The 12,895-nt window shown below is 45.8% G+C and overlaps 1 protein-coding gene across 1 annotated transcript in view; it reads left to right on the top strand.

Annotated features, from left to right (window-relative positions):
* LOC121278827 (cyclic nucleotide-gated cation channel beta-3-like) overlaps positions 1–12,895 on the top strand; it is a 118,988-nt gene that overhangs the window by 52,652 nt on the left and 53,441 nt on the right. Inside the window, exons 6-8 of the mRNA XM_041189281.1 lie at positions 6,186–6,250; positions 9,036–9,158; positions 12,686–12,827. Of these exons, the coding sequence (XP_041045215.1) occupies positions 6,186–6,250; positions 9,036–9,158; positions 12,686–12,827 (330 nt within the window). The remainder of the gene's footprint in view (positions 1–6,185; positions 6,251–9,035; positions 9,159–12,685; positions 12,828–12,895) is intronic.

Below are 12,895 nucleotides of genomic sequence, written 5' to 3'. Positions count from 1 at the left end.
CGGGGTACATTCTGCGCCGTTGCCACCCTCAGTGCTTCTTCCAAGTGATATTCAACATGGAGGAGCACTGATTCATAAGCTGAGGGAGGGAAGTACGTGGTAATCGGCAGGAGGTTTCCTTGCCCATGCTTGACCTGATGCCATGAAGCTTCAAGAGGTCCAGAGTTGTTGTTGAGGACTCCTGGGGCAACTCCCTCCTCACTGTACCACTGTGCTGCCACCTCTGCTGGGTCTGTACTGCCGGTGGGACACGACATACTTAGGGATTGTGATGGTGGTATCTGGGACATTATCTGTAAGTTATGCTTCCGTGAGGATGACTGAATTTTACCTTTAGCGGGTGCACGTGACCGGTGGGCCCAGGAGAGGCCGGGAAAGGGAGATATTGTGACAACAATGAGCAACGGTGTTGCCACCAATTGGTTCCAGTCGGACAGTCCGTTCTTTGAATTGGGTGTCCAAAAATCTCTAAATTGCCAACCAGACAACTGGAAATTCAATCAATCTATTCTCCCACATGTATAGAGACTGCAAATCAAAGGACTGGGTATGAAGGTCAGCACACTTGATTTTCCAATGCCTAATTTCAATCCATTCTCATCTGGTGAGTCTGTAAACCAGCTATGTAGATGAATTCAAGTTACCTTCAGATGTCCAAAATTTTTTAAAGCAGAAAGCGGTTTACTTTACACATAGGCCAGGACGTTTTCGGGCAGGCAGGCCCTGGAGCAGTCACGAAGCCAACCGTCGCCTGCAATCGGGCCCTGAGGCGCTGCAGCGCACGTGTGCACACAATGAAAGCTCCCTGAGGCAGCTCCATGCCTCAGGGAGCTGAAGATTTAAAAACGTAAAAATAAAAAAATTACCACCGTTAAAAACATGTCCCCTCAAGGGACTCTGTCACATGCGCAGGGATATATTATTAATGAAATTTGAACATTTGAATTTAATTTTTAATTGCTGTTCGAAACCTCATCCCGCCCGTGGATGTTTCCTAAAAAAATCCAAAGGCCGCTTGGCCTCTTCGCCAGTGAAAAATTTCAGTCAATTATTATTTTAATAGCCTTAATAGGTCTGTTCATTGTTGGCGGGCGCACTGCCAACTCCCGCCCGTGCCCAGTGCGTGATGACATTGGGACACTTGCCTGACGCCATCACGGGTTATTTTACGCTCAAGCAGGTCAGGTGTGCACCCGCACACTCAATGCAAATTCTTACCCATAGTTTTACGTCTTAGGATGAAGAGATTTCAAGTACGAATGTTGCTAAAGTTTCCAATTACCTTTCTTATTAACAAAAAAGAAAAGATTGCATGTTGTAGTTCCTTTATGTGTCATTTTAATTGCACTATCTAACATTTTGGACTTAATTCCGTGTACGTTGGCTTGATGAATCATTAATTTATTTATTAAAGAAATACATTGAAGATATTGTTAAAATCACAAATACACACAGTTAAAGCAAACACAAAGCACAAACCCTCCCTACTCCATGGGCAGATTTTTCAGGTCGGCGGGTGGGCACAATTGTCAAGCCCAGGATCAGCCAGGAAACTGGCTGCCGCCCGCGATCGGCCCATGGCCGCGATTTCACACCAGCCCAGCATGAACCGCAGCTTCCCAATGCTCCAGAAGGGGCAGGCGGGGACGGGTGCCTATCGGCCGCCAGGTCCAATGGCGACCTGGCAGCCAGTTTAAAAATGGTCCAGGCAACCCCTTGAGGGTTGCTGGGGAAGAAGATCTCTTCTACATTCTCAATATTCAAGTTATGGAGTCAAGTGCAGCTGGAGACGCCAGGCAGGGAGCAAAGTCTGGTGGGCACTCGACATCCCCCCCCCCTCTGCTTTTTGATCAATGCCTCGCTGTCCTCCTGGAGCAGGTGGCTGCCAGAAGGGACACCCTTGTCCCCAGAGACGGGAGGAGGAGGCCACTGCACCTCACAAAGAGGGCATGGGAGTAAATGCAACACTGGTGAGCAGCCATGACGTGGTGTGGCCCACAGTGAAGGAAAAGGCTCAATGACCTGCTGCGCTCAGGAAGGATGGGTACCGTGTTGGCACGGGTCAATGTGCAGAAGTGTTAAAGTGTGGCCACCACCACCCCCCTCATGGACCTCAGTGGTGCCAGAGTCTGAGTGCCAACTCTCAATGAGGCCAGAGCTGGCCAAGGGGGTGAACCCTGGCTGCATGGACTGAGTGCCTTGCGGCTTGATGGTTGCAACTCGCACGTGACCTGTGAGGTGTTCCTCAAGTGGGGCCGGCCAGGCTGCAATGGTGCTGCAAGTAGAGAGTGGGCTCATCAATGTTCCTCTATACTTTCAAAGCAGAAAGTGGTTTACTTTACACATAGGCCAGGACTTTTACCTTGTCAGGTGGGCATGGTGGGCAGGCCCTGGAGTGGTCACAAAGCTGACCGTTGCCCGCAATCGGGCCTTATCGCGCTGCAGTGCTCAGCTTGGCCGAGGTGTGGGCGGGAGGAGGGCAAGCATGGAAGTTTGCGCATGCGTGCGAGTGCTTGAAATGAAAGCTCCCTGAAGCAGCATTTAAAAACACAAAAATAAAAAAAAATTACCACTGTTAAAAACATGTCCCCTCATGGGACTCTGTCACATGCGCAGGGTCGTTATTAATGCAATTTAAAAATTTTAATTTAATTTTTAATTGCTGTTGGAAACCTCATCCTGCCCATGGATTTTTCCTAAAAAATCCAACGGCCACTTGGCCTTTTCGCCAGTGAAAACATTAAATTTGCTTTATTTGTGATGGCCTGAGTATGCTTCACATTTTATATTTGGTGCAGGGTACACCAGTATGTAATGCTGGATGTGAGTGGCTCTAAACTATGTTGCACAGGCACTGAGTGGGTTCACATGACAGGGGCATTTCAGACATCATGGATGGAGGTGGCAGCCCTGGCATGAGGCGGGAGTGATTCTTTGGTAGCCTAGCTGAAGGAGAGTTGGATCAAGGTGTCCCTGCCTCCCTGAAGGATACAGAAGCCTGCCTCCACACCCTCAGCATTCTCCTCACTGTGCTCCTCTTCTGACTCACTACTGGATTCATCTTCTGTGGCCTATGGAGCTGCCTCAAGACTCTTTTCCTCCAGTGGGTCCCCTCTTGCCAGTGCCAGATTATGGAGAGTGCAGCATGCAACTACTATCAGTGACACCCGCTTTGGGGAGTATTGTAGTGCTCCCCTGAATGGTCCAGGCATCGGAGGTGCACCTTGAGAAGACTGATGGTCCTCCCTGTGACTGCCTTTGTGGAGGCATGACTCTTATTGTAACACTGCTCTGCCTCTGTTCTTGGGTGGCATCATAAGCCACCATTTCAACAGACAGCCCTTGTCACCCAACAGCCATCAATCCAGTTGAGCTGGAGCACTGAAGAGCCTCGACACCTGGGAGTATCCCAGGATGTAAGCGTCATGGGAGCTGCCTGGGTACCTTGCACAGACTTGCAGAACCTGCATCCTGTGATCACACACTATCTGCTCATTCATGGAGTGGAGTCCTTTCCTGTTGACAAAGGTACCCGGCTGACCCACTGGTACCTTGATGGCCACATGTGTGCGGTTGATGGCAGCCTGGATGCAGAGGAACCCAGCAATCGCTGCAATGTCCCTGGTTCGCTCAGCCTGGCTGGCCTCTTCCATATGGTAAAGAATAAGTGTCAGTATCTGCCTGAACAGATATTCTTTCACCAGTTAAGCAGCTTAAACTAATTGGGAAACTCCACAAAGGCCCCCCACTGAGCCTTGGAAAGAGCTGAAGGCATAGAAGTTAAGGGCCGCTGTGACCTTCAGGGCCAATGGGATGGGGTGTCCACCCACATAGTCGGAGCTGATCTCAGGCCCGATCATCTGTCAAATGGAGGTGAGAGGCGGAGCCTTCTTCAGCACTGCACCTCAGACATATTGAGGTAGCTGCTTCTCCACCTGTATACCCTGGCAGCAGGATAGTGGCTTCTTCTGCAGCCCCCTCCACCTTGGACTACCTGCTGGCCCTGCGCCTCTTGTGCCTGCACCTCTCCTCCCACAGACTGCTCCCCTGGAAGTTGCATTGGGACATCTGGCCTCCTCTCCCTCCTGCCCCTCTCTTCCTCCTCAGAGGAGGTGCCACCAGCGGAGACCACATTCCCACTACCAGGGTAAAAGAAAACCATCTGATACCTGGAAGGGTCCTCACGGTCAAAATCCTCTAGACACTAAGAGACCAACGAGTCCTTACATGCAGCCTGGAAGTGCTAACAATGAAGCCCCGAACAGAGATGAAGCCGTTAAGTACCAATAAACAAACAGCAGCAAACTATCTCCAAAACTCCTCACTACTCACAATGACAATGCTGCAGACCTTTTTTATCCCACCTCTGAATGAGGTTTATCAAAATGTCAGCTGCCCGCCTGCCCGTTTTGCTCATGCAATGAGCGCAAAATTGCACGGACAATGTGAAATCTTGGTCCATTGCCTTTTTAATGGCCTTAATGGTCTTTAATCGATGATAGGCGCAGCTCAGACACCCAAGCGCACCCGCCGACTGAAATATCACATGAGTGTGGGTTGAAGTCGGGACACTCGCCGGACATCATCTCAAGCAATTACATGCCCAATCAGCATAAAATTCAGCCCCATATTATGTTTCAATCAACACAGATAATGTGGCTGGATAACAATAGGATTGTACTTCAAAAGTGTCTCATTGAATGTGAAGCACTTGGAGGCACGGAATCGTCCGTGTCCACTGGCATGCTCGGTGGTGTGAGTGAACAATATGGTGAGAAGGCCGAAAATCAGTTTCACTATGACGTGAAACAATTTTGCGATCGTCCACTCAGCCTGTCAATGGGGGGCCGTGCTTCCCGCCATTGGACGTCAAGAACCTCATTGTAATGCATCTGTATATCATTATAAGGCTAGCCTGCCGGACTCATCCCTCCACACTGGATCATCCGTCCACGTTGGTGTGATTGCACACCGACATCTTTCACAACTGCACATAAGTAAAGTGCACCTGGTGAGCTGCATTTCACTCAGGACTTCAAGGTTTGTTTGCCCATCTTGCTATGGACAGCACTCGCAGCCATCAGCGCCAGGCTTCACAGAGAGCACCACAACACTTTTAGGGGGTTTCATAGGCAGTTTTCTACCTACCAGACCAGTCATAAGGCTATGCACAGCTGCAAGGCTAGGGCTTGCTTGGGGAAGGGGTAGAAGCAGCCTCAGACAAGGGAAGAGGCTACAGGGTAAGGGTTGTGCTGAAGAAGAAGGTATCCCAGCGTGTGTGTGGGGGCACATGTTGACTTGTGCAAGTGGCCTCAAGATAGTGAGGGCTGAGGAGGAGGTCTCCAGAGCAGATGAGGCCAGCTGGAGATGTGAGGGTGTGTGTGAAAGAGTGAATGGTGATGTCCCTTGAGCTGGCAATGAGTGAGATGTCAGGTGAATGTGTAATGGGCTTGAGTGTGAGTTTAGAGTGATGAAATGGTTGCCTTACCCTGGCTGCATGGATGAGATCATTCATCCTCTATCTGCATTGGATGACCAACCTCTTCTGTGCAGCATTGGCACTGATCACTACTGCCATCGCCTACCAAGCCAGAGTGGTAATGTTGCTGCCTCACCTGCGGCCAAAGCAGGGGTAGAGAACATCACAGCGCGCCCCCACAGCATCCAAAAGGCACTTAAGGGACACGTCACTAAACCTGGGGCTCTAGTCTTCTTGCCTTTTGAGGCCATGTCTTATTTGCAGCAGTCCGGGGCTGGAAGCACTGAGAGGTGTGCGTACGGCTGTACTTTTAATGTGGTGCCCAGCATGATGAAGCAGCGAGGTAACAGTATGGCAGGCGAATCGGAGACTGCCCGCCATGGAAACAGCGTGTTTCCCAGGAATGCATAATTAATGCGGCAGGTTGGGGCAATAGAGTGTGAGAAGCCGCCATTGTGGCCAGCTGGTAAACATCATTTTACCCACCCACTACTGCACTTAGTCCAAAGCTGGGACAATCCCACCCGGGACCTCCTGAGAACGTAATAAGCTGCTTTAAAATTTCAAGCTCATTCTTTATAATAAATAATAACAGTAATGATGAAACCTCTCTATAACTAAGCAATGCAGGTACTGGGAAAAAGATGTTGAAATAGAAACATTCAGTATGATTTTTGTTATGTTTCTTGGCTTTTATTTCCTCCAGTATTTAACATTCTTTGAGTTCAATCATCGACTTGAGGCGATGATGGAAAAAGCCTATATATACAGGTAAGCAACCATTTAGATGACAAAATCAATGTGTGAGTCGTGTGAAAATCTTTAGTAATAAAATGCCATGTTTATTGAACCTATGTTAAGAAATGCAGTAGACTTCTGCTTGTAAAAAATGCTTGAAATTTGTCCCTTTCTTTCGTTAAAATAAATGATGCACATTAGTTTCTTGTTGTGTAAATGCTGATATCAGACGCAGTGTTGAATTATCCACTGAATATATCTTTTTAAAGCTGCTAACAGAAATCAGCTTCTGTTCACCAAGCACAGAAAAAGACGTCACACATAAAATAAGTATTAGAGAGTTTAAGCCTACAGTCTGCCTCGATCTTAGGCTGCCTGCGCTGGCCAAGATTAGACTAAATTGGTGCACACTGCCACTTCACAGTTTCTTTAGTATAACCTCACTATATGCACCTAATTTGTTTTTGAAAGCTCAACATTGACCCACCAGCTGCAGTATCATAATCTATGTGCTGCATACTTTAATGAGTATTCTAAAAGAGTGTGTAGTCCAGAATCATGTGCTGAGATTGAGGTCAAGGGACTGTAGCAATAAGTTAATATTAGTTTTATTCTTTAGTTGACATTTCACTGCCTTTGCCTGAGGAGTGCAAACTAATTTCTGCAAGCCACATTTACATATCTGTGCCAGGTTTGTAATATATATAAAAAAGGCTATTGAACACAAAGTAGTGAGAATCGCTAGCGGCTAGAATTTGAATTGCAGCTGCATACAAATCAGCCCAGTTTTTCTGTTTTTGTGTCATTGGGGCACATCTTTAACATGATGGAAACCCCACCCACCACGCAGGTGCAGCCTCTTGGCCTAGGCCAATTTTCCAGCCTCAGACCATTTGGATAATTTGAAGGGCTCATTGTTCTCTATTGCAGAGATTGGCTGAGGACGCCTGTCAGCAGCACTGTACGGCTGGTGACTTCTGTGCTGCCAGCTGAAGATTGCCAAACAAAAATAAAATACTTGGAAGTCATGCCAAAGCCTATGCATCTCATCATCCTACAGTCAATTGCACAGGCTTTCCATATTTTTAAATTCAAATTTGCTCTCCCTCTCCCAACCTTTGCAATGCCGAACTCTAGGGACAAACAGGTGTCCTGGTGTTTATTGATATTTTAGTGTAAGTGGCAGAACACACATAAAATGACACATTTCTGTCACTTGAATATCATTATAATATTTCTACATCCATGTATTATACATCACCCAGCAAGTCTGGCAGGCATTTAGAGGATATAAAAATGGATGTAGACATGGAGCCCATCCTGATCTATTACCGACTTCTGCCCAATTCTTCCAAAAATCTCAGGGGAATGGGGGCAGAAGAACCTTCCTGGCATGTCTTTTCCCCTTCACTGAGCACTCAGGGACAGATCAGAGCCATACCAAAGTCTCTCTCTGATAGTGGATAAAAGGTCAAGTGGTCTTTCCTGACAGTTCTCAGAGACAGAGAGGCAGATCATAGCACCCACTGCCAATATTGAGTGATAGTTTCCAAATGTTCTCCCCAGAACTGAACAGCACACTTCAGTAAAAATGTTGAGTGACAAAACTTGGTGCTCTTCACCAAAACAGGATGACAAATTCCAGAACTCGGGAACTCATAAAATTTACCCCTATAAGGTCATAAGAGATTATGTTGAGGCTTTATAATGCACTTAAGGAGATGAAAAGGAAAACAAAACATGCTGACAATATGCAAGACATTGACAAGAAAGGAGAAAAAGGCAGATTCATGGTGCAATCATTTGTCACACTGAAACTGAAAAATAAGTGAGCATATGTTTTTATAACCAGAAGTATGAGACTTTCTCAAATCCATCTGAATTTAATGATAAGACATGATTATCATTTTTGCAATCCATTTTCCAATCACAGCCAGCCAGATTGAGCAACTGTGGCACCAGGCAACAGCCGTGGAATATGGAGGCTGTTGGGAGGGAGAGATTGTGAGGTCATCAGTTGGAGGGAGCTAGAGGGGCTTGGAGAACACACAGGAAAATTGGAGCTGGTGGGGGAGGGAGGGTGGGGATGTCAGCAAATGGATCATGAGGTGTGGTTTGCCAGGCAGAAGATCAAGGCCCATGGAGAACAGTGTGAGGGAATCAATTAACAGGACAAAGAGTCTGGTTGTGGAGGGCAGTCCAATTACTGGACAGCGTAGATTGGGGGGGCAGGATGGGTAAAGCACTCCTGCACTTCCTGGTTCACAAGCAGTGCTGGAAAGACAATCCTCATGTCCCTTCAGCTGCCAGGATTCCCAAGGCCTAAGAAACCAGGTCAGCCAGTGCTAAACCTGAACTAAAGATGCTGGGTGAGATATATCTCACTCAAAACCCATTCACTTGAACAGAGTTAAAATCGGGCCCAAAAGCAGGCAGCCTGATTAATATATTTAAATACCTGCCTCCTGAGAGTGAGCTGCCCATCCCTCTGTGAAAACTGGAAGTAAGCGGATTTGAGGTGGTTTGAGTTCAGGTTTGAAATTTTTAACATTTTAACTTCCCATCCGAGTCGAACCCACCCACTCTGGATGTTTAAATTCACTCTCAATGTGGGCTTCAATCCTTGACTTTCATCAGACCTAATTCTAGGTGTACAGTGCATTCGCACTAATATATCACAATCTGACAAAGCTTTGATAATGACATGAGCTACTAAGTTAGATAGCAACCCTGAAAGCCATACTACAGCTACTTTGTTGCAAAGCAAGTGGTTTCACCATTGATACTAACTAGCACATACATTTCATTCTGCTTTCAGAATTGCACGAACAACAGGATACCTACTTTTCCTACTGCATATAAATGCTTGTATTTATTACTGGGCTTCAGAGTATGAAGGCATTAACAGCACTAAGTGGGTCTACAATGGCAAAGGAAATAGGTAAAAGTTTCCTCAGATACCGTTTAAAATTGCTGCTGCAAAACGAAAAAGAGAGCAATTAGCACAGCATTTGCACAATGCATAATAGCACTTCACTTTTCCAAGCCCAATGATTATATTTTCATACCAACAGACAATAATTTCAAACTTTGGGAATATATGAGTGAGTTTTAAAATTCAAATCTACTGATATTCTGTATTTGCAGCCTCCCTCCCCCTTACCTGCGGTCCTCAGCAAATGTGTTGTTCCTTGTTGCTCTTGGCTGCTTTCCCACTGCTCAGTGACCCCGGAATTATCTCCCAGGGACAGAGGGAGAGGGAGAGCCGTGAAATGTAGTGGGAAAGACCCTTGACAAAAAGCTATTGAAATTCTTTGTTCAAGTCAAGTACAATTTATAGAGCTCTTTTGGCAATTTTGCATAACTTTACTGAGCTTAATCGAAGCCACCATTTGTCGCTTCACCAATATTTTTTTCAACACCAAAGGTTTTCTTGGTTAAGCTCTGCAGTCAATTTCTTTAACACCAAAATTATGTTAACCTTCCATGTTAAAAAAGGTATGGGTTATTTTAAGCAATAAGCAATTTTCTGGATCAATAATGCAGTTACCTATCTTCGAGTCCAGATGACAGTTGAACTCTGTCTCAGCTTTCCTATTACAGTTTAGAAATCCCATTCCTTGCATTGCCTTACAATCACACTCAGATATCACACTCAGGTAGAATGCAGAACTTCCAGTCAATAATTTAATAAAACAATTACTATCGGGACCATGTACAAATTATTTATTACTTATATTGAAAAATCTAAGTCTGCTTGTCCTTTTGCAAAATTTATTCTTTGAAGTGCTGATTGCATCACTGCTGCATGTCGCATTTTTCTTCTCTTTGGGCCTTCTCTTTGAAGTGTCTTCACTGAACCTTGCATTTATTTATTTTCTTCATATTTTAACATGTAGCTTTGATGATAAAATGTTATTTTTAACCATTCGATTTATGCTGGAATTCGAAAATTTTCTCTTTTTCTATTTTTTCAATCATTTCTTTTCTCTTCTTGCCCTGTTGGTAATTTTTTTTAGCTACATCAGCTGTTTCCTTTATGCGGAGAAATCCCTTCTGATGATTGCAGAGCTTCCACACCCCACCAATCAATTTGAGCAGATATTTCAGATGTGCAACTATTTTTTAGGAGTTCTTATTCTTTCAGCCATTCTTGGTCAGGTATACTCAACAATTTTGTTATTGCATTATAATAACACTATATTTTTCTTGAAACTGCTTGTTACATGATGAGATAAAGACCTTTTGGACATGTTTTTTTATACACTATTTTTATTTTCAGTTCTTTATAAGCTTCCAGATTTCCAATTTATTTTGGGCCAACTCAGTTGGAAACCTGGAACTGATGGTATCGTTGACAAAATCTCCTTCATATCAAAATAAGAGACAGAAAATACATTGGAAAAGCAATGTGTTTGAGTAGCACCTGTTCTGGTGGTGCAATGCAAACTTGCATCAATTCCCCAGGGGCAGGCAGCATTGTGCTATCTGCAAGGTCTGTCCAGCGTTCCGGCATTCCTCAATGAGTACTGCCTGCCCTGGGGAATCAAAGTAAGTCTGCGTAGCAGCAATGGAAGTGGCACTACACAAATACATTTCTCCTGATAGAGACAATGCAAGTTTTAGGACTTAACATGGGTGACAGACACAATACAATATATTAAAGTATAATAATAAAGTAGCAATAATACACAAGTTGCATTTATATAGCAGCAACATGTTAAAACAGCTCAATAAACTTCCAAAGAATAATTACTGTTCAAGTGCAGTGAATGTTGTTATACAGACAAGGACATACCCCCAAACAACAGTGGGCCATAACTTCTGAGCTGCCCAGCGTCGGATTGGGGGATACCCCAAAGATGCACTGGGAAATCCCTCGCAGAACTTCACAAGTAAGGGTTTGCATGGTAATTACCGAGAAATGCAAACTTCCTCTGGGCAATTGCCCTGTGCTGGGAACCATCTGAAAATGCTAAACAATTCACAAACTTGAGATGGTTCCGGCTGTGTTACACAAATAGCTACCCAGAAAAAGTTAGAAGAATTCAAACCTCTTCTAACTTCTGGGTAGCTATTGCAAATACCAAGTGCAATAACCACCTCCCACCCCACAGGACTACCCTCAGAGGGCTCCCCCAGTCATCCGACTGACTACACCCCCATGGTGATCCCCAGTCTCCGACTCCCAGCCCCCATCAACCCAACCTGCTCATCCCTCAGGCCTGACCCAACCCATATCCCCATCACCCCCGCAGGCCCAAATTCCCACCACCAGACCTGAAACACCCCCGCAGCCCTGATCCCACCACTGAACTGACATGACACCCCTGACCTTCAACCCCACCACCCAAGTCCTGACACCACTACCCCACCCCCCGAGGTCCGACATCCCCTTTCCCCTTCATCCCGCCCCCCCCCCCCACCCAAGGTCAGATCCTCCACCCTACCATCCCCCTCCTGAGGCCTAACCCCCCAAAACCCCCAAACCCCAAATCCTGAACCCCGACTACCCCCAACACCCTGTGGTCCAACTCCCACCCCTACCGAGGTCTGAACCCTCCCCCACCAAGGTCTGACCCCCTAGTCCACCTGAGGTCCAACCCTCTACCGCCCCAGCTCTGACCCCCCCACCAGTCCCCGAGGTCCAACCCCCACCCCACCCAAGGTCCGACCCATCACCCCAAAAATCCCCAAGGTCCAACCACCGCAGCACCCTAACCGGCCCCAAGGTCCAATCACTCAGAAACCCCCTCACACCACCAACCTCCAATTCCCCCTCCCAGACGTCTGATCTCCCCCACCCCTCCAAATCCTATCCACTTACCTTAGACACTCACCTTCTCCCTGGCCTGTCAATTTCAATGGGTCCTTTAACTTATCTGGTTTACATCAGCGAGTGACGTAAAAAGGGGGATGTGTCCTTCTTCAATCTGACTCTGCTGGACTGCGATGCTGGGCCTTGAGGATAGCTGCCCTGCCTGGATCTCACCCAGCCTGAGTCAGAAGGTTGGATGAGACAGGAAGAAATTTAGAGTAAGTAAATTGGGCATGGAGTGGCTATCCGAAGCTGATGCCACTCCACGGAAATTACGGTCCATTATGAATGACCAGTTAATCTGAATTTTTTGTGCATATTATTTGCTCTTTGGCTGCGAGCAAGACTACAATTTTAGTGCCCATCCTTAGTTGCCTTGAGAAGGGGGCCTTTCTCTGGGATTTTTGTAGTGATAGTGCTCCTACACTGTTAGTTATGTATCATATTCCAGGATAAGTAATTAATTGGTTACAATGCATTTTGAACCTTCCAGAGAATGAAAAAGGCACTATATGAATGCAACTTTTATCTATTTTTTAAATCCTTCTTGTTCTTATAAATACTGATGTTCTAACCAACAACTTCCATTCTGAATGTTTCCCCTAATTTAAACATGGTTTCAACTACTGAAAAATATTTGTGTTCTCCAGGTACCTGAGGTGTTACTATTGGGCAATCCGCTCTTTGATTACTATTGGTGGTATTTCCGAACCAGTCACTCTCTTTGAAATAATCTTTCAGGGGTGCAATTATTTCATAGGTGTCTTTGTTTTCTCCAGCTTACTTGGTCAGGTAAATTGATATACCTCAAAATGAATCGCTGATCACTACAGTGTATTCATTATGTCACTTATAAAGTG

This window comes from Carcharodon carcharias, chromosome 6 (genome assembly GCF_017639515.1).
Source record: "Carcharodon carcharias isolate sCarCar2 chromosome 6, sCarCar2.pri, whole genome shotgun sequence".
Lineage (NCBI taxonomy): Eukaryota > Metazoa > Chordata > Chondrichthyes > Lamniformes > Lamnidae > Carcharodon > Carcharodon carcharias.
This window is presented reverse-complemented; position numbering and strand designations above follow the sequence as displayed.